The sequence below is a fragment of the Oncorhynchus masou genome, chromosome 24, assembly GCF_036934945.1.
Source record: "Oncorhynchus masou masou isolate Uvic2021 chromosome 24, UVic_Omas_1.1, whole genome shotgun sequence".
NCBI lineage: Eukaryota > Metazoa > Chordata > Actinopteri > Salmoniformes > Salmonidae > Oncorhynchus > Oncorhynchus masou.
In genome coordinates, this window is record NC_088235.1 from 76,634,639 (window position 1) to 76,658,147 (window position 23,509).

General features: G+C 45.3%; 1 protein-coding gene across 8 annotated transcripts in view; it reads right to left on the reverse strand.

Moving 5' to 3' along the window:
- si:zfos-588f8.1 overlaps nt 1-23,509 on the reverse strand; it is a 95,936-nt gene that overhangs the window by 22,969 nt on the left and 49,458 nt on the right. For 7 of the 8 annotated variants that reach the window (XM_064934942.1, XM_064934945.1, XM_064934941.1 and 4 more), the window contains exons 3-17: nt 18,134-18,228; nt 12,681-12,743; nt 11,446-11,545; nt 9,248-9,348; nt 8,812-8,941; nt 8,226-8,315; nt 7,956-8,072; nt 7,567-7,701; nt 7,322-7,443; nt 6,961-7,102; nt 6,559-6,754; nt 5,762-5,837; nt 3,046-3,159; nt 1,930-1,969; nt 79-201 (exon numbers count right to left, since the gene is read on the reverse strand). In XM_064934942.1, the coding sequence (XP_064791014.1) occupies nt 79-201; nt 1,930-1,969; nt 3,046-3,159; nt 5,762-5,837; nt 6,559-6,754; nt 6,961-7,102; nt 7,322-7,443; nt 7,567-7,701; nt 7,956-8,072; nt 8,226-8,315; nt 8,812-8,941; nt 9,248-9,348; nt 11,446-11,545; nt 12,681-12,743; nt 18,134-18,228 (1,644 nt within the window). The remainder of the gene's footprint in view (nt 1-78; nt 202-1,929; nt 1,970-3,045; nt 3,160-5,761; nt 5,838-6,558; nt 6,755-6,960; nt 7,103-7,321; nt 7,444-7,566; nt 7,702-7,955; nt 8,073-8,225; nt 8,316-8,811; nt 8,942-9,247; nt 9,349-11,445; nt 11,546-12,680; nt 12,744-18,133; nt 18,229-23,509) is intronic. The other variant, XM_064934947.1, reaches the window with a different exon arrangement.

The following is a 23,509-nucleotide window of genomic DNA, read 5'->3' on the forward strand; positions in this document are numbered from 1 at the left end:
AAGTGTGGCTATGCATTTTCAGGTGTATGTATGTTAGTGGCTGCCTGGCTGCAGTATTTGCTGGTGAGATCAGCTGACCTGGAACTGAGCGCTGATGCTGGGAGTCTTCTTCTTCTTGTTGAGGTGATGCAGAGACTTGGTGGAGCGGTCGTGGATGGTCCGACCGACGATGAACTTCAGGGAGCGAGAGTCCAACAGGCTCTAAGGAACAGCATCAACACCACAGAGTTCTAAACGTCTGCAGACAGCACAACAGTCTCATTGATACTCTCGGAGTTAAATTAAATATTTTGAAGGAACAAGACCCTCACTGGCCAGTTTATTAGGTACACTCCACTATTTTTTAAGTAAATACCTGCAGTCAACTTGTGCAATATGTTAGGAGATAAAGCAGATTGGGTTCTTCATTAAATCGGTCGGATTAGTTTACAATATTAAGCTTACTGTAGTTTCCAAGAACAGTTGAGCCAGTCACGTAGCTTATGCATGCCCATATCATAAGCCCACCACGGGGCACTCTGAGTGGATTGTTGATCTCAATGTTGTGAACATCCACACAATGCCATACACATGGTCTGTAGTTGTGAGGCCGGTTGGATGTACTGCCAATTTCTCTGAAACAACGTTGAGGTGGCTAACGGTAGAGAAATCAACATTAAATTCTCTGGCAACAGTTGTGACACAAAACTGCAAGTTTAGAGTGGCCTTTTAATGTCCCGAGCACAAGGTGCACCTGTGTAATGACCATGTCTTGATATGCCACACCTGTCAGGTGGATGGATTATCTTGGCAAATGAGAAATACTCACCATAAGGGATGTAAACAAATTTGAGAAAATATTTGAGAGAAATATGCTTTTTGTGCATAAGGAAAATGTCTGATATTTTATTTATTTCAGCTCATGAAACATGGGACCAACACTTTACATGTTGTGTTTATATTTTTGTTCAGTGTATATTAGTGAAACACATTCGGCAGAAAATAGCTTCATTTTCATTACATTAGAAGTGCAACACAATTTGGCTGGCAGAGCTAGCAATTAAAAAGCAATATAAAGAATTCTGCAGTAACGCGACCCCTAAGTTACCTTGCTTGTTATCCAAGTAAGTGGTTTAATTAATAAGGTGAAGGGGCATCATATTGTGAGCTTTCTGCCGTGCTTGAGTCAAAGCCCTTTGGGTGAGTTCTGTACAGATGCCACTGCCATCTTTTGATATCCTTGCGTTTTTTGTCCTCCGTTCTTGACCCGTCTGCTCCTCCCCCATCTTCTCAGAGCAGAGCAGGCAGGCCCATTGCCCTAGTGACTCCAGACTCCACACAGACACAGCGTGTACACATGCTGCTCCAGAGCACCGTTTTCCTTCTGACAAGCATGTCAAAACTTTGTTCATTTGCACAATGCAGCTCATTCACTTGTATTATGTCCAAACTCAACAAAAATTACATTTGGTAGCTCCTAACTATATATGTATAATTTTATGAGCTGGATTGCCTATCTTTGCAATTAGTTTATTCTCATTTGCGCTTGTTAACATATCTAGCTAGCGGCCTCCATGGAAATTCGCTATTACTTGTGCAAATTTTGTTAGCATTCTGGCAATAGACGGACAAATCTGGATAGCACCCAACCTTAGCGCGACAAACAACACATCCAGTCAGTGGCAGTCCTGTGGGTGAAAACAGCTTGTTGATGAGGTCGAAGGAGAATGGCACGAATCATGCACCCTAACAGGCGGGCCACAAATAGTAAAATAACGGTGCAGTACAACAGTGGTGTGCAAAACGGCATCTTGGAACATACAACTCGTCGATCCTTGTCACGAATGGGCTATTGCAGCAGATTCTCGGATTGTATATTATATTTATTTTTCAAATGACATTAATATAGGCGTGCACATAGCTGGCGTATGTATGATGTATGAAGTTTACCTTGGGTATGATCTGTTTCTGCTTCGCGTTCTTGTTTTTCCTGTGGGGAAGGGATAGGTTAGTGAGAGTGGCTCAGCTCAGAGACGTCACTGAAAAGGTCTACGGGTGAGCATGGGGGTGAGCCGTGTTAGTATGGTGAGTCATGCTCAGTCAGTGAGGCGTGAGGGCTGGCACCTGGAGTATGGGTGGGATGACAAGGGCTGGGGATGATGGAGGGAGGTTGCGGGATGGAGGAAGGGGGAACCTGGCCCACCAAAATCAGCCAGCCCGGCCGAGACCCATACGACCTATAGGATTACGAGACGTGTTCCCCCAGCTATCTTGTTTTCATCACTACATACAGAGTATTATATAAGCCTTCGGTTTATAGTGGAACTGTTGCCATGTCCCGACTACACTGCTTGACAGTGTGTTATTTGTGAGGTCAACACTCAACTTTTGTTTTGTTTAACTGTGTTGAAAATACTTGCATAGACAATACCCAACAACTATAGTTTTATATAAGTTAAAAGAAACAATAATTTGTAAAAACTTTTACGTTCTTTTTGACTTCACAGTCATACACAGTTTCATCTAGAAGCCAATGCATTCAGGTGAGTAATGTCCTTGTTCATGCAGCAGCTGATATTCAAGCCATCAGTGCATCCTCAGCTTTTATCAAGGCCTCTGCATCTCCATGAAAACCCATATGGGCAAAAGCCTTGTTACACTAGAACATCAGCCTCATGCTAATAAACATCACATTGGGACCCAGTCTATTTGGGCCTTGCATTTCACTATCACGAGCAGCCTTGTGTTGTTGGGCATCGTTCTGCAAATAATTAGGATTCCTGTGAGGTCTTTGTTCGTAGGCGCATCTTTCATGAGGTGTGGCCTCAAACAGCTAATTACCTAGCCTGTGTTTTCAACTGTCTGTCACGGGTTGAGAGCTTTAACAACCATGTGAGGTGAAGACATTTTTTTGTAGTCAAATCAGGTGTGCTAGTGCTGGAACAAAATGTGCAACTAAGGGGATGCCTCAAGAGGACTAAGGTTGAACACCGTTCGAGCTGGGTTGGACTTGCTAGGCCAAGCTGGGCTGGACTGAGCTGGAAGGGGCCAGGGCTACAGACTCACTGAAGGAGGTGTCGAGGGAACCGCAGGCGACCCCAGGACTGCAGCAGCTTGCGAGGGTCTTCACCATCCAGCTGCAAGTCCTTAATGGAGCTGATTATCTGTGCATGCATGTCCCTGGTTCAACCCAGCAAGGGCCACAGTGGGTGAAGAGGACGGTGGGGAGGAGACGGGATGAGGGGTTGGGGTGGGGTTGGGCACGGGGCATAAGGGGAGGGCAGGGGATGTAGGAACACCGCTGTTAGGACACCTCAAACGACAGAAAACCCCTCAAAGAACCCACTTCCAAAGAGAAACACACACAGAACCGTTAGAGGTCTGAAGTTGAGAGCAAGTAAAACTTCTGGTTAACATGTGGGACAATGCCACTTCAGTTCAGACCACCCAGCCATTGCTGCAGTAGAAAGTGAGAGGTTGTGCACGGTGTGGATGTTCACACACGCCATACTCCTGTAAGTAAGTATTGTGAGCATGCATTCCTGAATCAAAGCTTCAGTGGTTGACATCTTTTCTCCATGCTGGTGTTACACTGCTGGCGACTGGGATTGGTTTTATACTGGTGGTAAACTGGGGTGGACTGGTGTTGTTAAGATGGCTGTTCCTCTGGATCCATGCATTACTGTACTTACCACTCTGATCAATAAACCGAGGGAGGTCAGGCAGGAAGGGACGGGCCCATAGAAAAAAACGCCCCCTAGACATGACGTCGTCAGAATTTTCAGGTCTGAAGGGACCAGATAGGGGGAAGCAGTATGGTGGAAACTCATCCAAGCTAATCGAAAGCCTAGGTGGAGCTATACCCATCTTACTAACACCTATCATCTTTGCAAACACTAAAGGGGTAGGGCCCTAAGGAAGGAGCTAGGGGTGGTTTAAAACAACTGCTCAGTTCCTCTCAGAGAATGCTCATATTAGAACAGGGGCTTTTGGTCCATTTAGAAACTACAATGATGCATTTAACTTTCTCCGTCGGCAATTGTTTATTACATTTCCGACCTCATCACTAGTACTCCAGGACCTGAGATGTATAGCACTTGCCCTGACCCGTTTCATTAACTAAACTTTACTACTGCTGTTTATTAGTGTGCACACGTTCTTAAATGCTGTACTAACCATATGTTAGTGTGCCCAGCCTTTCCAGTTGTTTCCTCCCAGTAAATTAGTAGATTATCAGAGCAGGGCAGCACTAAGACCTTCCTGTGTTCTACATTAACAATAATAAACTAGGGTGTTGAGACAGATTACCGTGGCCGAGATGAAGAGTGAAAGAAAGGGAGACAGTAACAAGAGCAATGTGGTGGAAAATAGAGAGCTAGAAGGGGGGGGGGGGGAGAATACAAACAAGATGCAGCCTGTTGATTATAAAGGAAAATGTTTGCCGTTTATATGAAGTATTTTTCTGATGTCTGACTGCATATTAGGACTTCCCTTTCCAAACTAAAGAAACCTATGCCTGCTGCAAACCTTCATAACGTAGAGTCTCTCGTGCATCTCTGACATGATGAATATGAGCAAACTCAGAGCGGGAATGAGCCAGAGGCTAACTGCCCGTAAAAACAATACTGTCCTTTCCTCCTGCTTGACCTCCCTCCATCCTTCTTCCTGCTCTCCTCCAGTCCACTTACTTCTTACTCTCATAGCTAGCAAAGATGTCTTCGAAGGCCTCTAGTGGGCGCTCGTCAGAGTGATCAAAGTAGAAATCGAGCATAGAAGCCCGTCTGTGGAGGGGAGAGAACAGCACACGGGGTCACCCAGGGGCAGGGGAGAAAACGCAGGGGCCAGGATGACATGAAGGAGGATTCATTCCACCATAGAGATATTATTGCATGGATTTGATTCTATGGATTTGACAGAGCATGCGTCATACAAGCGACCAGGAAGCACACATGGGAGCCAACCGTTTCATTCAGTTCCATTTACCGGGGGACTAGTGGGAGTTTTATTTGGCTCCCAGTACAGATACACTTCCTGAACAATCTTGTGATTCATAATCATGATAACACTGTCTGATCCTGCTTCATGTAATCCTAGGCGCTGGGACACGGATCCAACAGCACGGGTGCTCACCCTTTCATTTGTCATCTTTGTGACAAATGGATTTCTTAAATACTTTTACAAATAAAATGGGGATTGATGACCAAATCACAACGTGTTCTCTGTGAGAGGCCCCACAATCAGGGACTAGTAAGGGGCTTGTTCTTGTAAGGCAAAATTATTTAAGTTATTCTGGTTCATCCTAAATACAAATCTTTTGTCTATTGTATAGATTCAGTGAGATGACTTGGTCTTGGATCAAGGTAGTCGGGTTTGTGCATTTAAGTGGATTTCTGATGGAAGACTGAGGCATTGCCCGTGGGCTTTAACGCCACAGGCACTCCGGTAGATTGTCATCACTGTGAACACCTGCCATTGTGCCTCAGGGGAGAGAGAGAGACCCATCTGTCAATCATGACATCACACCCAAAACAGTAGAGTAAGATGGCCCATTTCACAACTCTACCAGAGTAGGTCTCAATTGCCACATTAACATACTATGTAGTATGCATGGCGAGGGCCAGCCATTTTTTTGTGACCATGTGACCTAACAGGAAAAACACACGAGGGCCCTATGCATGGGCAATACATCACTACTTTCTAAGTGGTACAGAAATGTGGATACTGGGACAAATGTTTCCCTTCTTCCCTGTGTGTCCCTCTCTGTCAGAGGTCTGTGCCTTACCGGTACATCCTTTCTACAGGCGTGTTGGACCTCTGCAACTCCCCCAAAGGAGTCCTGGAAGTGGGGCGCTGCACACCTGTTAAACACAAACCGACATCAGACACACATATATAGGTTCTAAAAAGACGAAAAGACTGCACCGCATGACTCCTGCCTGTCAGAAATCAGAATAATCCAGTTGAGTCCTTCCAGGGGCCATTTCCCTGCTTTGTTTTTCCTTGATTCAATTTAATACCACTAATCCCTATAAAAAAATACCCTCTTACGTCAATGGGCCACTTTTCTCATCTAGTCAACACAACAAAACCTCTGGCGGATAATGACTGAAGCTTGCAGGGAAAAACCTGACATTTCAAAAGCCTCATGTCCCCCCCCCCCCCCCCAAGCCCTGCTAAACTAATTAAGCTAACACAAGTAAGCCTACTGCAATGATTGGTTACTGTGCATGTTACAGTTCAGGTAGTACAGTTCTAACTCTGAGACATGGCTGTAGACTCCTATAATGTCTAAAGCATGTGTACACCTATACAATCCCACTGTACCGCTGCTCCCAGCTGTACCCGCATTGTACCGCTGCTCCCAGCTGTACCCGCATTGTACCGCTGCTCCCAGCTGTACACGCATTGTACCGCTGCTCCCAGCTGTACACGCATTGTACCGCTGCTCCCAGCTGTACCCGCATTGTACCGCTGCTCCCAGCTGTACACGCATTGTACCGCTGCTCCCAGCTGTACACGCATTGTACCGCTGCTCCCAGCTGTACACGCATTGTACCGCTGCTCCAGCTGTACACGTACCTGCGGTCTTGGCGGCCCAGCGGCGTCCAGCCTCGTTGAAGGCAGCCATCCCCCTAATGGTGGCTCGCAGGATGCCCCAGCGGAACATGGCCACAGGGTCCATCCCAATCAGCTGACGCACGTAGGCCCGGTCACTGCTGCGTAATAGAGCCACAATGTCTGGACGCATGTGGTCCGTATTCTTCTCCCGGAAGTCCTGCCAGGAGAGTCACAAGGAGACGGTTAAGGATGTTGAGGCCCTTTTAGAGTCGCCGCTAAGATTATTAACGCACTGAACAATAATTAGATGTCAGTAACAATGAACAGTTACACAAATGCAAGAAGCCTCGCCCAACCCCCTAGACATAGCATGATAGTAAACACGGAGTCTGACTATGTTGGTGGGTGGTTGTCCATCCCTACCTTGATCTGGTATTTGACTTTCCCAGCAAAGTGGTGAATGACAAAGGCAGGCTCCATCACAGGCGTGGGCACAAAGTACTTATTCTCCTGGTGCTGCTGCTTAAACTTGGCCAGCAGGGTCTTATCAGTGGCATGGGGGAAGCTGAAGAGCAGGAGAGAAAATAGAGGGAGTGAGAGAAGGAGGGGGAGACGTATACTGTTTGAACCTGCATCTCATCTAAAATGTAATTTATTGCCGCTTACAGGCAATGTATAGCAAAGCAAATCTTTAGGCTGCAGTCACTTCTGGCACATGAAGATCAACACATTTTTGGGTGAATGATCACTTTTGTGGAATATTGGGGGGGGGTGATGTCCTTACTTGCTCTCCTCATCCAGTAGATACAGGAGACCAGTGGGCTTCTTGCTGATGAGGTGGATGCAGCCCACGTTGTCAGTGTAGTCTATGTTGTGCCAGGTGATGCCCTCCGCCTGGTACTCCTCCTGTAACGGACCAATAACACGGTCAGAGCTAAAGACATAGGATCAGCTCTGTTATACTGTCCTTATGGCACCATAGAATCTGTGTTATTCTATTTCAATTAGGCACACCCAGGGCCAACTCACCTGCTCAAGTTTGAAGATGTGCTGGTTGAAGTAATACTGAAGCTGCTCGTTTGCATAGTTGATACAGAACTGCTCAAAGCTGTTGGTCTCAAAGTCCTCAAAGCCAAATATGTCCAGGACCCCTATTGACAAACACTGGAACAGAACAAATACATACAGTAGGTCAGTTCGAAATGTAGGTAAGATGGCCTAATAATGTCACCAATATACTAGAGTTCTGGTTAGTTCATTCTTTTTTGTTGTTGTTATTTGCGTAAAAATATACTTTTTTCTAGTTATTTCTGGGGAACTACTGACATGTCTGGCCTTGACAATGACGAAACATGGAGAGGGGAACTCTAAGCTGCATTCCTAGGTCTGTGCTGTTGTGTGTGTGTGTTCTCTCTTACTGGGACAGATTCCTCCATGTCTTTCTTATTGAGCAGTGCATGATTGATGCGCAGGACAATCCAGTTGAACAGTGCACTGTACAGAGACTTGGCCATGGAGTCTCTTGCAGTGATGGCCTGAGAGACAGAATGAGAGAGAGACAGAGAGAAGGGTGAATGGGAGTAGACCGACGCAGAGAAAAAGGAGACCAACGACGAAACATAATGATCCCGGGGAAGAAATCCAGCAAGATAATGATAGGCCCTGAATATCAGTCTATGGTTGCCTACCTCACTGTGGCTGTAGGGCAGAATCAGCTTGTCATTGACTGTCACCGTTTTCCTCTTAGTTAGTGCCTCGACCAGCAACTCTTCTTCCACCTGGGAGGTCACACAGATGACATTACACTCACAATTCTCAAAGCTTGCGACATTACTAGGGACAGACCAAAAATACATACATTTAGTGGAGAGGAGGTTTCCTGTATAATCATTGGGGAGAACCAGGCTTCGTCAGTGGACAATAATAGAACACACTCACTGTTTGGGGATGAAATGGAGAACCAGCCACATGTTCAGATTTTTACAAAGCTCTCAACTACATTTGTCTCAGTGGACCACAAAGACAAATGTAGTTGGGCCCATTTCAGCTGTCTCCCTATAGCAGGGATAAGTTTGTCATTTTAGATCATAATAAATTAACATGGGGCCTGACCCTAGATCAGCACTCCTACACTGAGACGCCTAGTGCGCAGGCCCCATTTCAATTTTTTTATTGCTGAATCAGTGTTCCCACACATACTGCATCGCTCCAGGACCCAGAGTAAAGACTACTCGCTCATTGATGTGTAGACAAGAGCAGCAGAGCCATTGTTACCTTGAGCAGGTCTGAGAGGGTAGCCAGGACTTCCGGTGGTCCCACGTCCAGTCCCTCGTCTCGGCCTGTAGACGTCTTCCTGTACGTCACGTTGCCCAGGTACAAGATGGCCGACAGCACAGAGAAGATCCTGCAGCAAACAGGTGTCATTATCATAGAACCACAATGAATAGAACAGGCCTTCCTTCTACAGTATTTATATTTTTCTGCCATATTGGATGCACATGACTGCCAACTACTGGAACAACTGCATCAGAGGAAAGGGTTCTGGCTACGTTTGGGCAGGAGATTCAAGTGGATTCAAGTAACGCCAACCGACTACAGCATACGCAAATCTATATGACCCATTTGCATTAGACAGCCATTTAATAGATCAAATGGGGTGTGGTGCCCTTGAAGTAATGGAGATTGACTGCCCATTGGCATGTTCACTCACTGTTTCTTAGTGGCAGACAGGAAGCCCACCATCTCCATGGCCTGCTGCAGCCTCTCAAAATCATGACGCAGGTCTTCTTCATCTTCGATCTTAAAGTTTTGCTGCACAGAGACAGGAGAATGGAGAGAGTGGTTCATTAACATGCAGCGCACATATGGACAAGAAACTAGGAGAACAGAGCATATGCAGGCCATGCAATGCATAACAATGACACCGCATACCAGGTTTACTACCACTGTATCAGATGGGGAATGTTACCTTGAGCCAGTTCAAGTACAGGGAAAGAGATTATTAAGACATGCGGAACCCAGGAATAGAATGAGAATCAGGGTACAAAGGACTGTACAGTTGAAGTCGGAAGTTTACATACACCTTGGCCAAATACATTTAAAATCAGTTTTTCACAATTACTGACATGTAATCTGAGTACACATTCCTTGACTTAGGTCAGTTAGGATCACCACTTTATTTTAAGAATGTGAAATGTCAGAATAATAGAATTATTTATTTCAGCTTTCATTTCTTTCCTCACATTCCCAGTGGGTCAGAAGTTTACATACACTCAATTAGTATTTGGTAGCATTGCCTTTACATCGTTTAACCTGGGTCAAACGTTTCGGGTAGCCTTCCACAAGCTTCCCACAATAAGTTGGGTGAATTTTGGCCCATTCCTCCTGGCAGAGCTGGTAAAACTGAGTCAGGTTTGTAGGCCTCCTTGCTCGCACACGCTTTTTCATTTTCTATAGGATTGAGGTCAGGGCTTTGTGATGGCCACTCCAATACCTTGACTTTGTTGTCCTTAAGCCATTTTGCCAATACTTCGAGAGTATTCTTGGGGGGGGGGGGGTCATTGTCCATTTGGAAGACCAATTTGCAACCAAAATTTAACATCCTGACTGATGTGGATATGTTGAAGCAACATCAAGACAATTTCCGTCCTCATGAAGCCATCTATTTTGTGAAGTGCACCAGTCCCTCCTGCAGCAAAGGACCCCAACAACATGATGCTGCCACACCCGTGCTTCAGTTGGGATGGAGTTTCTCCAAAAAGTATGATCTTTGTCCCCATGTGCAGTTGCAAACCGTAGTCTGGCTTTTTTATGGTAGTTTTGGAGCAATGGCTTCTTCCTTGCTGAGCTGCCTTTCATGTTATGTCAATATAGGACATGTTTTACTGTGGATATAGACACTTTTGTACCCGTTTCCTCCAGCATCTTCACACGGTCCTTTGCTGTTCTAGGATTGATTTGCACTTTTTGCACCAAAGTACGTTAATCTCTAGGAGACAGAAATTGTCTCCTTCCTGAGCGGTATGACAGCTGAATGGTCCCATGGTGTTTATACTTGCGTACTATTGTTTGTACAGATGAGTGTGGTACCTTCAGGCATTTGGAAATTGCGCCCAAGGATGAACCAGACTTGTGGAGGTCTACAATTTTTTTTCTGAAGTCTTGGCTGATTTCTTTTGATTTTCCCATGATGTCAAGCAAAGAGGCACTGAGTTTGAAGGTAGGCCTCAGAAGCTCCTAAAGCCATGACATTTCTGAGCTGTTTAATGGCACTTAGTATAAGTAACCTTCTGACTCACTGGAATTGTGATAGTGTATTATAAGTGAAATAATCTGTGTGTAAACAATTGTTGGAAAAATGGCTCGTCATGCAGAGTAGATGTCCTAACCGACTTGTCAAAACTATCGTATGTTAACAAGAAATTTGTGGAGTGGTTGAAAAACGAGTTAATGACTCCAACCTAATTGTATGTAAACTTCTGAATGTAGTTAAGGGACGATAATAAAAAGGTACTGTACAGAAGAGAACGCCGCAGAATATCAGATCAGTACCTAGGGAACTAACTAATGGGGATGTGGCTCTAGATTTAGTAGTAGTGTATACAGTAACTGGATATATACTGCTTGAGGTCGAGAAATACATGTACTGTGCTAAGAAAAACATTACTAGTGTAGTGTAACTATGTAAAACCAGTGTGTGTGTGTGTGTGTGTGTGTGTGTGTGTCATTGCTGAGGGGAGGATGGCTCATAATAATGTCTGGAACGTAGCGAATGGCATCAAACACATGGAAACCATGTGTTTGATGTTGATACCTTTCCACTCCAGCCATTACCACTTGCCCGTCCTTCCAAATGAAGGTACCACCAACCTGTGTGTGTGTGCGTGCGTGCGCGTGTGTGCGTGGTACCTGCTTGAGGTAGAGGTAATCTTCAGGCTGCAGGAGTTTGAACTCCTTGCGCTCCTCCTCGGACGCTCCCACCAGTAGATAGTAAAACACATGGTAGTTCCTACAGGAACACAAAACCATGTTCAGTGCGTTCAGTAAAATTTGTTGTGTGTGTGGATACAGTGTGGTTTTCGGCTTTTATTATTTGTTTGCTTTCGTTATTTGGTGAAGGTGATATATTTTAAGGTGGCAATAAATAAATCATTAATTTAATTTAAAAAAACGTGCTTCTTATATTGAGAAATAAAATCACTTTTTATTGGTACACATACACATATTTAGCAGATGTCACGGTGGGTGTAGCGAAACACTTGTGTTCCTAGCAATCAGAAGTCAACACTGCGGTAGTATTGGTTTCCACCACCCAACATTGACTCTGTGTCTATAAGGTGCAAGCCTAGTAATGAGCGGGAATGCTGCTATCAGTTGTTCCAGTCTTGCCATCAGGTGGCCTGTCAGCTTGCATTGTTGTAAAACCACACGGGCATAATGAGTTTCCATGTTTACTACCGAGTCTCGCTGACATCACAGACACAGGCAGACGTGATCAAAACAGAAGCTCATTTCAACAGACGTGTTGGCATATGAGTAACATGAGTAGTGCATGATACTATAATACTACAACTCCTGTAATACTACAACTCAGACACATCTAGTGAGAACAAGGGTTCATTCTGTTTATAGGCTATACCAACCCCAACCAAAGCATTTGTAGTAGAAATAGTAGCACTTTTTAATTTACCTTTATTTTAACTAGGCAAGTCAGTTAAGATCAAATTCTTATTTTCAATGACGGCCTAGGAACAGTGGGTTAACTGCCTGTTCAGGGGGCAGAACGACAGATTTGTACCGTGTCAGCTCGGGGATCCGAACTTACAACCTTTCAGTTACTAGTCCAACGCTCTAACCACTAGGCTAAGCTGCCGCCCCACTACGGTGCTAGTCACGGGTAAATAAATTAGACATTTCATTTTTATTCCTCCAAAAAATAGAGTCAGTTCACATATTGATGCAACTCTTCGGCACATATTCTGGCTGGGTAAAAAGTTAGCTCTGTGTCTAAGCCCGAAAGTCTTGGACATGGCATGTTAACTGAATATGAAAAAGGCACCCAGGGGATCGTCCCTCTGTTTGTACAGAGGGCCTCCACGGGTCAATAGGGGTCTAAGATCATGACCCCTGCTGTTGCCCTTTACCTCTCATTCTTTTCTCTGGAGACCAGGCGAGACTTCTCCAGGAGATACTTCTCCACGATTGCCCTGAGAATGAGAGAGAGAGGAGAGGGTCGAGGTGAAAGGGGAGAGGGGAGAGAGAATGAAAACATCAATCAAGTCACACTGGAGTTAGTCTGGTCCTTTCACTTGGCTCTGTGTCTCGTGTTCGTGTGTACGTGCGTGCATGCACGGGCGAGTTCATGTGTAAGGGTCGTAAAAGCGGGATGGTAGTGACTGAGGAGGAGGGGAAGCAAAGGCAGATGGTCAGTGGAACAATAAAGACTTGAACAAAGAGTCCAGATATGGACAGCCTTAGCGGGGTGCATAGTGGCATGGTCATGTTAACGTGCATCAAAATAGCCACTACGAGCAAGAGTTTGAAACTGCTCTAATTAAATTTCAGGCATATGGAAAACATTAAGCTAATCTTCCTGTTTATTGACAAACTAAAAATAGAGTGTCAGGGCGATGGCTGAGTGGTGTGTGTATATTAACCCCTTACATTCGTGGAAATTGGCCTACATGGATAGGGCCAAATTGAAATGTTTCTAGCAGAATAACTATAAAAAGCATACATACCATGGTAGCAATTTAAAGGGAAACACTTAATGGGGAAAATGATCAGACCAACAGTTCACCTGACAAGACTGAATCTAAAATATTACACTTGATTTTGTGCATTTTTACATATCCTGTACTTTTCATAGCATTTGTCAGTATAACATAAGAGTAGTCATTGAAATTGAGGTAGGTGGTACAAGATAATAAAAAAAAACTAGGGTTTGAGTGAGGTCTAACTAGTGTCTCCAAGTGGCCACACACCTCTCCAAACTGGGCACAGTTCCTAAGTCATTTCAGGACACTTGATTCACGGAGCGAGCCTGAGTCACGGAGCGAGCCTGAGTCACGGAGCGAGCCTGAGTCACGGAGCGAGCCTGAGTCACGGAGCGAGCCTGAGTCACGGAGCGAGCCTGAGTCACGGAGCGAGCCTGAGTCACGGAGCGAGCCTGAGTCACGGAGCGAGCCTGAGTCACGGAGCGAGCCTGAGTCACGGAGCGAGCCTGAGTCACGGAGCGAGCCTGAGTCACGGAGCGAGCCTGAGTCACGGAGCGAGCCTGAGTCACGGAGCGAGCCTGAGTCACGGAGCGAGCCTGAGTCACGGAGCGAGCCTGAGTCACGGAGCGAGCCTGAGTCACGGAGCGAGCCTGAGTCACGGAGCGAGCCTGAGTCACGGAGCGAGCCTGAGTCACGGAGCGAGCCTGAGTCACGGAGCGAGCCTGAGTCACGGAGCGAGCCTGAGTCACGGAGCGAGCCTTCAAATATAAGGTGCTTTTAGCTCTTCTAGCTTTGCCGTTGAGGAAGTGAAGCAAGCACAGTTGTCCCCACCGGCACACAATTACTGTCGTTGTTTACGCAATCCAAAAAACATGACATTATAAAACTCAATCTGGGTCCGGTGGGCATCATGGCTAGCTAAGTTATAAAATACGATCTTCGTGTTATATTTTCAAAAAGGCACTTCAGACCGATTGTAAATTCTGGTCCGCACAGAATGGAGTCGTGAGTGCATTCACGTGTGTGTTCCACGACTACTTTTCTGCACAATACAAACAAACACAGGCTCATTGTGTTCAGGACAACCCAGGCTATAATGCATGTCATCCTCACAACTGTGGAGCAAACAGTGATCATCAAGGTTGATACTGTAAATGACATGAGTTTTCAAAACATGGAAATGAGAAGTACACATTTGGACTTCTAGGTGTGTGGTTTTGCTTGTACGACGTCAAGCGGTATTCATTATAATCCTCAACGTCTCATCTTTCGGAACACACTCCTCTCGACGTAGAGAATTTCCCCACACTCGGATAACAAATGAGGAAAAGTAGCGCAATTAGCAGGCCTTTTCCTCATTTGTGGCTTCTTCCTGTTACGCGTGCGGTGCTCAAGTTTATAACGTCCGTTAGTCAAAACCCATACAGCGCTGTGGAGCAGAAAACCTGAGCTCTGACATGTATAGCATGTTATCGTACAGCCACTGTGTTCCAATGTAGTCACTTCTCAAAGACAATCTGGCATTTTCAACTGTTTACAGGATGACAGGTGCTGTGAGTGGCAAGGGTTAACACTAGTAGCTCAGGCAGGCAGAATGCCCAGTGCTGGGCATGGAAACTTCACTAACTGGCCCCATGTCTCTTTATAGAGCTGATCTAATAAAAAGCAATGCCAGGCCAGAATGTGCACTAATGCATTACCACAACCAAGCTAAGGGGCTACTGCCTATGATATATTATCTTCATCATTAAGGTCCATATGCAATGCAGACACACTATGACCGATACAGACAGACACACAGTTCAAACCCAGACTATGGATAGATCCTCAAACTAAGAAGCCACTCCAGGTATCACAGTGAGAGTCTAATCTCCAAATCCCAGGCAGTGAAAGCTCGTGAGATCCAGTGAGACAGCTAGACTAATGCGGCGCTGAGCGATAGAACCAGCGTTTCCATTTTAATTATTTAGCAGAGGCCCTTGTGAAGAACGACTTGCAGGAGCAATTAGGGTTAAGTGCCATGCTCAAGGGCACAGATTTTTCACCTAGACGGATCAGGATTCGAACCGGTTACTGGCCCAACACTCTTAAATCACTACTCTACAGTACATGCTTTCCTCTGATGCTCAGCAAGCCATTGTTCAGCAGAATGTCAGCACTGTCTTGCTGTAATCAATGGCAGACCGAGACCCTCAACTACAATCATAACAAGCTCAACCAGCACTACTACAGCTCAGCCACTGAAGTCTCAATGGCAACATTTCAGCCATCGATATTCAATTACTTTGACCCCTCTCAAGCTAAGCAATTCAATAAAAAGCAATGTGTCCCTGTTTTAGGTTGCCTGACAACGCAAACTAAATTATTCCGCTGCTCTATGTGTTCGCTACATACTTCAGTTTGACATGGCCATCGATGAAGTCATTTGTGGTGCTGCAGGATTGTTTTGAGAATACAGATTATTTATGTTCAAAAGATTAATCCACCCAGGATTCCTCCATCTACATTGAGGAATATAGATGGTCAGTCACAGGCTTCATTAGGAAATGTATTGATGTTGTACCCACAACAATCCGGACATGCCACAACCAAAAACCCTAGATGAACGGAGATATCCATACAATGGTGAGAGCTCGTACTGCAGCATTAAATGTCAGCAAAATGAACCCTGATGACTTGGTGGCGCGCGACATGTACAAGGAAAGCAGGTATGAGCTTCGCAAATCCATTAGGGACGCATAAAGACCATACAGACTCTTGAATTGATGTTCGAGAACTCAGACCCGCGTCACATATGGCAAGGACTACAAGGGCAAATCCAGTCGTGCGGTGCCCACCGAAGCCTCCCTCTCAGAAGCACCTTAACACTTTCTATGCTCACTCCCTGCTCCAGACGACCAGGTGCTTTTGAGGCCGGCGTAAGGAAAACTCAAGACTTGAATGCTCACATAGCCGCTGGCCCAGGTGGCATCCCTGGCCAAAACAAAGTGACATGCCCAAATGACTATCACCCCTCAGTGTGTGCTGACCAGCTGACGGGCATCTTTTCAGACATCTTGAACCTGTCCCAGGCTATAGTCCAACTGCTTCAAGACCACCACCATTGTCCCAGTGACCAAGAAAAAAAGAAAAAAAATGTGACATGCTCAAATGACTATCACCCCGTCGCACTCACCTCGGTCAATATGGAGTGCTTCAAAAGGCTGGTCATGGCACACAAGGCCAGCGTGTCAGGCACACTGGACCCAATAATTCGCCTACAGCGCCAACAGATTCACAGAAAATGCCATTTCTATCACTATTCACACAGCCATAACACAATAACTCCTGTGTGAGAATGCTTTTCATTGACTACATTTCAGCATGCAACATTATTGTTAACTCCAAGCTCGACACCAAGCTCAGAACCCTGGGTCTGGAAACCACCCTCTGCAACTGGATCCTGGACTTCCTGATGGGTAGGACCACAGGCCGAGAGGATTCACAACACCTCCTCCACACTCTCTTAACACAGGGGCCCCCCAGGCGTGTGTCCTCAGTCCTCTGCTGTACAATGTACACCAACGACTGCGTGACATTTCAAAATTTGGCATGCCGCCCCGGGGTCCTCTCCAAATACTACCGCCGTGCCATGACCATTTGCATCATTGCCTGGTATGGGATTTGCTTGGTCCACGAACGCAAGGCCCAGTACATCACTGGCACGCAACATCAAGGACCCCATACACAAGCTGTTCTCTCCTGGCAGGCTGACTGTATAGGAGCAGGAGGTCTGAAACCGTCTCAGGGCCTGTTGGTTTCTACAAGCCATCAGACTGCTGAACACTTGAACTGACCACCTGCTCTGATTCTCCTCACACATCTACTTGGACATACATTCATGCCACACACACACCTGCTGCTACCAGACTCTTATTATACTGCTCAGTTTATGCACTGCCCCCCATTCACCCCCTTCCAATACAAGTGTAAATATTGGACTATAAAATGGTGCCTTGTATTATACTTACGCTAAAATCTTTAATCTATTCTACTGAGCTAATGACTTTGTTACTATTCTTATCTTTCATAATTTCTTATTGGTGTTGGATTGTCAAGAAGGAACATGCACGAATAAAACTAGGTGACGTCAAAATGAGTGGCGTTGTACAAAACAAAGTCATTAGTGATTGGATCATCTCTAACCAATCACTGTATCAAAGCCAATGATGCATTTTCAAAACATCGCTTTACCAATGTGTTTTCTGGCTCTGGTCGAACCCATTGGTCTCAAGGGCCAATCAGAATGGTTAGAATGTGTTTCTGTTCTGAAAAATCGTTGGGAGACTCAGACGCATTGCGGAGAAGAAACTAAGGTCTATGGGCATGGTGTAGCGTTTGTAATATCTTCACTGAAACGTTTGGGAGCAGCACCTCTGTTAGAGAGGAAATGACAGAGCAGAGCAGTGTGTGACGCAGGCGGTAACCAGAGAGACTGCAAGCAGTGAGAGGAAGGAGGCTCTGCTTTAACTTGGGCCAACAGGCTTCAAACAGAAACAACCTAACTAATGCACTTCTCACTAGCCTTGTATGGTATGATGGAAGTAACAGCCGCTGTCTGCTGTCACGGAGGTTTCTGCTAGTCACATTACAGTTCTACTGAATTTCAACGGTAACTGCCTTGTGGCTGCCTTTGAGAGCCGGTGTGTGAGTGTGCTGATGAGGATGTTGTTCGTGTTGAAGGGGCTGGGTGTGGGTGTGTGTGTTATAAAGTTTTACAAACATACTCAGGAACATCCACACAGGAGGAATGTAGTGTGTGTTTACAGGGTTACTCAGACAGAGACAAGAGGATTGACTGTCATCACAACACACAGTGTGGGCCAACGGTCAGTACTTACCCTCTCACCACCCCGCTCTCCAAGTAGTTGACCTGGATGAACTTCCCAAAACGGCTGGAGTTGTTGTTGTGGGCCGTCTTGGCATTCCCAAACGCCTGGTAGAAAGAGACCGAGAGAGGTCGAGATGGTTACTTTCACTGTGTGGACCATAAAATGAGTCTAGTTAAGAAATAGGAATAACTACACTTATGCTAATACTGGGGCTATTAGAAGCTACAAATGTTACCAACAACAGTCACTTTCCCTCCCTGCCCCCTCCTTTCTTCTCTCTCGCAGAAGTCCAGGGGATGACACTAGGCCAGTGAGACTGCTGAGGGTATGGGGAGACTTAGGTCTAGAAGCCTCCCCCCAGCCAGGGACACAAACCCAGCCCTGCCACCAGTCTGAATGGGGAGCCCTGTTCGCGCACACAGGCAACAAAAGGCAGCCACAGGGGAAGTTGAGTCAGTGCATTTTAAATAAGAGCCACATTGTACAAGGAGCAGTCTGAATTTGATACAGTGGTGGTTGAATAGATTTAGAGGGGGGGGGTCCTCAAAGAGGGGGTAAGATTCCTTACAGTGAACCGTCAACCCATTTCCACTGTTCCAATAGACTGGCTGCCTGGGTATTATGCAGTCTTTACCCATTGCTCAATTTATGAGCAGAAATACACTCACTATATCAACTGAAGCTCCAGGATGAGTGCTGCTGGAAGAATAAACTACATTTTTTTGAGGGCACAGAAAAGAGTTGGAACTTTATGAAAATAACTCAAACTTGAAGCAAATAGAGTGTAGAAGCAGGAGTTGACAGTGGGGAGACAAAGTCTGTCTGAAATGTCGTCATCCATGGCCAGGATTATGTGGTTTAACATGAACCTGTTGGACTCCTCTTTCCCAGGAGACTGTATCCTCATGCTAGTGTGTGTCAATGTATGGTTGTGTGTGTAACTGAGGGGGCGATCACATTGATACAGGGCCAGGTTAATTAAGGCACTGTCAGCTGGCATTGACCGCCCATCCGTCTGAATGGTGCCTAGTGTTGTCAAACGGTTGTCCCAGGGTGAAGGCTAGCAGACCCTGGGAACGCTCTCCTGTGCTCAGCTTCTCTGCCATGGAGGGAATGCTAAAATGTGTCACAGAGCCATTCACATTCAAACAGCCCTCTATGCAGCCTTTGTGATTGGTTGAGAGGCACATCAGTTAAGAGGAAGTGGCTCAACGGCTTGGCTACCCAAGCAAAGCGAAATAAAGGCTGACCCCCCCCCCTTTTTTTTGTTAAATGGAGAAAGAGGGGGTTAAGAGAAAGCAGATGGAGAGAGAGCAAGGGGATTGGGGGAACAGAGCGAGGAAAAGCAAAGGTAGAAGATCGAAAGAGGAAGAGAAAGGAGGGGGAGATGATTTTAAGATTCCAGTGTTAAGCGAGAGTGTACGCACACTTTTAATATACGACGCCTGACTGTCTTGACTGGCTCCTTTTTCTAGAGTTCCCTGGCAGGCGGCCCCCCTGTATATTTCCACTACAGAAGCCCAGGGCTCAGTTCCACATTCAGTCCCTTAGCGGGCCACCTCAGACTCTTACCACTTCTCCTTACTAATCACAGCCTTACACGCTAATGGTCATTGTACAAACAGGCATCTCAGAAGAAAGATCCTTGGTTTAAATGACTGATATTTTTTTCCCAGTATCACCGCCAGGCTCTGACCTCACAACCACTTGGCTACATGCACAATAGATTCCTAAGCTGCTTATTACGACAAACATTTCCACATTCATAGGAAATGCATTGACACTGAGAATCAGTGTCAGAATCTGCATAACCTATAACTGGAGGCTGATGTGTGATAGCACCAATACAGTAACATCACAACAACCAAAATGGTACTTAAAAGAATAATGACAAAACACTAAATTACAAGGCCAATAAATAAATACACACACACAGTGCCTTGGGAAAGTATTCAGACCCTTTGACTTTCCACATTGTGAGACATTCTATTGGGAAAGTATTCAGACCCATTGACTTTCCACATTGTGAGACATTCTAAAATGGACTAAAAACATCTCAGCCATCCACACACACACACACACGACACACACACACCATAATGATAAAGCGAAAACAGGTTAGATTATTTTTAATAAATTTGCAAAAATTAACAAATACCTTATTTACATAAGTATTGAGACCCTTTGCAATGAGACTCAAAACTGAGCTCAAGTGCATCCTGTTTCCATTGCTCATCCTTGATGTTTCTACAACGTTTCCACCAGAGGTAAATTCAATTGATTGGACATGGTTTGGAAAGGCACACACCTGTCTATATAAGGTCCCACAGATGTGCATGTCAGAGCAAAAACAAAGCCATGAGGTCAAACAAATTGGCCGTAGAGCTCTGAGACAGGATTGTGTCGAGGTACAGATCTGAAGAATAGTAGCAAAAAAAATCTATGCAGCATTGAAGGTCCCCAAGAACACAGTGGCCTCCATTCTTAAATGAAAGAAGTTTGGAAACACCAAGACACTTCCTAGAGCTGAATGCCCGGCCAAACCGAGCCATCGGGGGAGAAGGGCCTTGGTCAGGGAGGTGACCAAGAACCCGATGCTCACTGACAGAGCAAGATGGGAGAACCTTCCAGAAGGACAACCATCTCATCAGCCCTCCACCAATCAGGCCTTTATGGTAGAGTGGCCAGACAGAAGCCACTCATCATTAAAAGGCACATGACACACCCTCGCTTGGAGTGTGCCAAAAGGCACCTAAAGGACTCAAGACCATAAGAAACAAGATTTTCTGGTCTGATGACGCCAAGATGGGACTCTTTCCGGAATGTCAAGCGTCATGTCTGGAGGAAACCTGGCACCATGGGTGGCAGCATCATGCTGTGGGGATGTTTTTCAGCGGCATGGACTGGGAGACTATTCAGGATCGCAGGAAAGATGAATGGAGAAAAGTACAGAGATCTTAGATGAAGTCCTGAGCACTCTGGAGTAGGTTCTCAGACTGGGACGAAGGTTCCCCATCCAAAAGGAAAACGACCCTGAGCACACAGCCAAGACAACGCAGGAGTAGCTTCGGGACCAGTCTCTGAAAGTCCTTGAGTGGGCCAGCCAAAGCCCGGAATTCAATCTGATCGAACATCCCTGGAAAAACCTGAAAATAGCTGTGCAGCAACACTCCCCAGTCAACCTGACAGAGCTTGAGAGGATCTGCAGAGAAGAACGGGAGAAACTCCCCAATACAGGTGTGCCAAGCTTGTAGCATCATACCCAAGAATACGAGAGGCTGTAATTTCTGCCAAAGGTGCTTCAACAAAGTACTGCGTAAAGGGTCTGAATACTTATGTAAATGTGATATTTCAGTATTACATTTTAATAAATTTGCACACAAAAAAACAACTAGTTATTGTTTTGTCATAGGGTATTGTGTGTAGATTGTTATGCCCCCCTAATCAATTTCATCCATTTTAGAAAAGGCTGTAACTTAGCAAAAATGTGGAAAAAGTCAAGGGGTCAGAATGCCTGCATGCCGGCTCACCACACACTCAACCAGTCCAAAGTTGACACACCTACTCATTCAAGGATTTTTCTTTATGATGTTTTACTATGTTCTACATTGTAGAATAATAGTGAAGACATCAACATTAGGAAATACATATGGAATCATGTAGTAACCAAAGTGTTAAATCAAAAGATTGTATATTTGAGATTCTTCAAAGTAGCCACCCTTTGCCTTGATGACACCTTTGCACACGTGGCATTCTCTCAACCAGCTTCATGAGGTAGTCACCTGGAAAGCCTTTCAATTAACAGGTGTGCCTTGTTAAATGGTCTTTTACCAACTCCACATTATGGCAAGAACAGCTCAAATAAGCAAAGAGAAACAACAGTCCATCATTACTTTAAGACACGAAGGTCAGTCAATCTAGAGAATTTAAAGAACTTTGAAAGTTTCCTCAAGTTCAGTTCAACTCTGCTGCAGACGATAAATTCATTACTCGCCAGCCTCAGAAAATGCAGCCCAAATACATGCTTCAGAGTTCAAGTAACAGACGCATCAGAGACTGCGTGAATCAGGCCTTCATGGTCGAATTGCTGCAACACCAATAAGGGAGACTTGCTTGGGCCAAGAAACACGAGCAATGAAACACGAGCAGTCATTTGGTTTGATGAGTCCAAATGAGATTTTTGGTTCCAACCAAAAAGACTCAAGAGTAGGTGAACTGATGATCTCCGCATGTGTGGTTCCCACTGTGAAACAGAGGTGATGGTGTGATGGTGCTTTGCTGGTGCCATGGTGTGATTTATTTAAAATTCAAGGCACACTTAACCAGCATGGCTACCACAGCATTCTGCAGAGATACACCATCCCATCTGGTTTGTGCTTAGTGGGAGTATCATTTGTTTTTCAACAGGACAATGACAATGACAATGAGTGGGTGTGTGTGTGTGTGTGTGTGTGTGTGTGTGCGCGCGCACACACACACGGCAAGGCAATGCCCCGCCCCAGGCCCAAAGGGATTTTCCAAGGGCGGGAAAAACCAAGCCTGGAAGCAAGCGCACTCTTAACTACCAGGACCAGCACACCACTCACGGCATGAAACCAAAATCACAAAACATAATTGAAAAACAAAATATTAAATAATCCCTTCCTCACTCCTGATGGGAGGACCTCACACATTTATACTGTACATCATTTTGCCAGCACTCATCAATTCCACACTTCAGACAGTCACAGATCAACCCATCTTTCCCAATAAATCCTAATTCTACAATTCTCCCGCAATGCACCCCCCCCCCAATTGCGTCTCACTAGGGACTTGAACCTCCATCTGCAACATTTCTGCCCAAATTGTCCCAAAAATAAACATTTGACCAAAAACCACAATATTTCCTAATGACTGGTCCATTAAGTACCCCAGCAATACAGTTTGCAGATCCAACCGCACCCGGATATTATGGCATAACCACAATTCTTGGACCCGACTCCAAAAACAAGCCACCGGTGGACAGTACCAAAAGATGTTTCCGCATGGCAGTCTGCACCGGTCTGACAGTTGAATACCCCATACACTGAGCATTCTTTCAAATTGTTGTTTTGTATATCAATTCAAAGCCGATGCCATGATTTTGGGAAATTGAAAATCTATTCAACTATTTGTAATTTTATGTGGCATAGTGGCCAACCCTCATGACCATATGTGAAACTAATACATTTTACGATTAATTAAAAAAGTGATGACATTTTTTATTTGTGGCAGACAAATTAATTCCTTTTTGTTTGTAGGTCAATCAGATGCTAGTTAAATAACTGTGCAACTTATCTTGTAGGTTTGTCCATGCTACAGGCCATCTCTATGGCTAACCAGACAAAGGTATCCAGGCACAGGTCA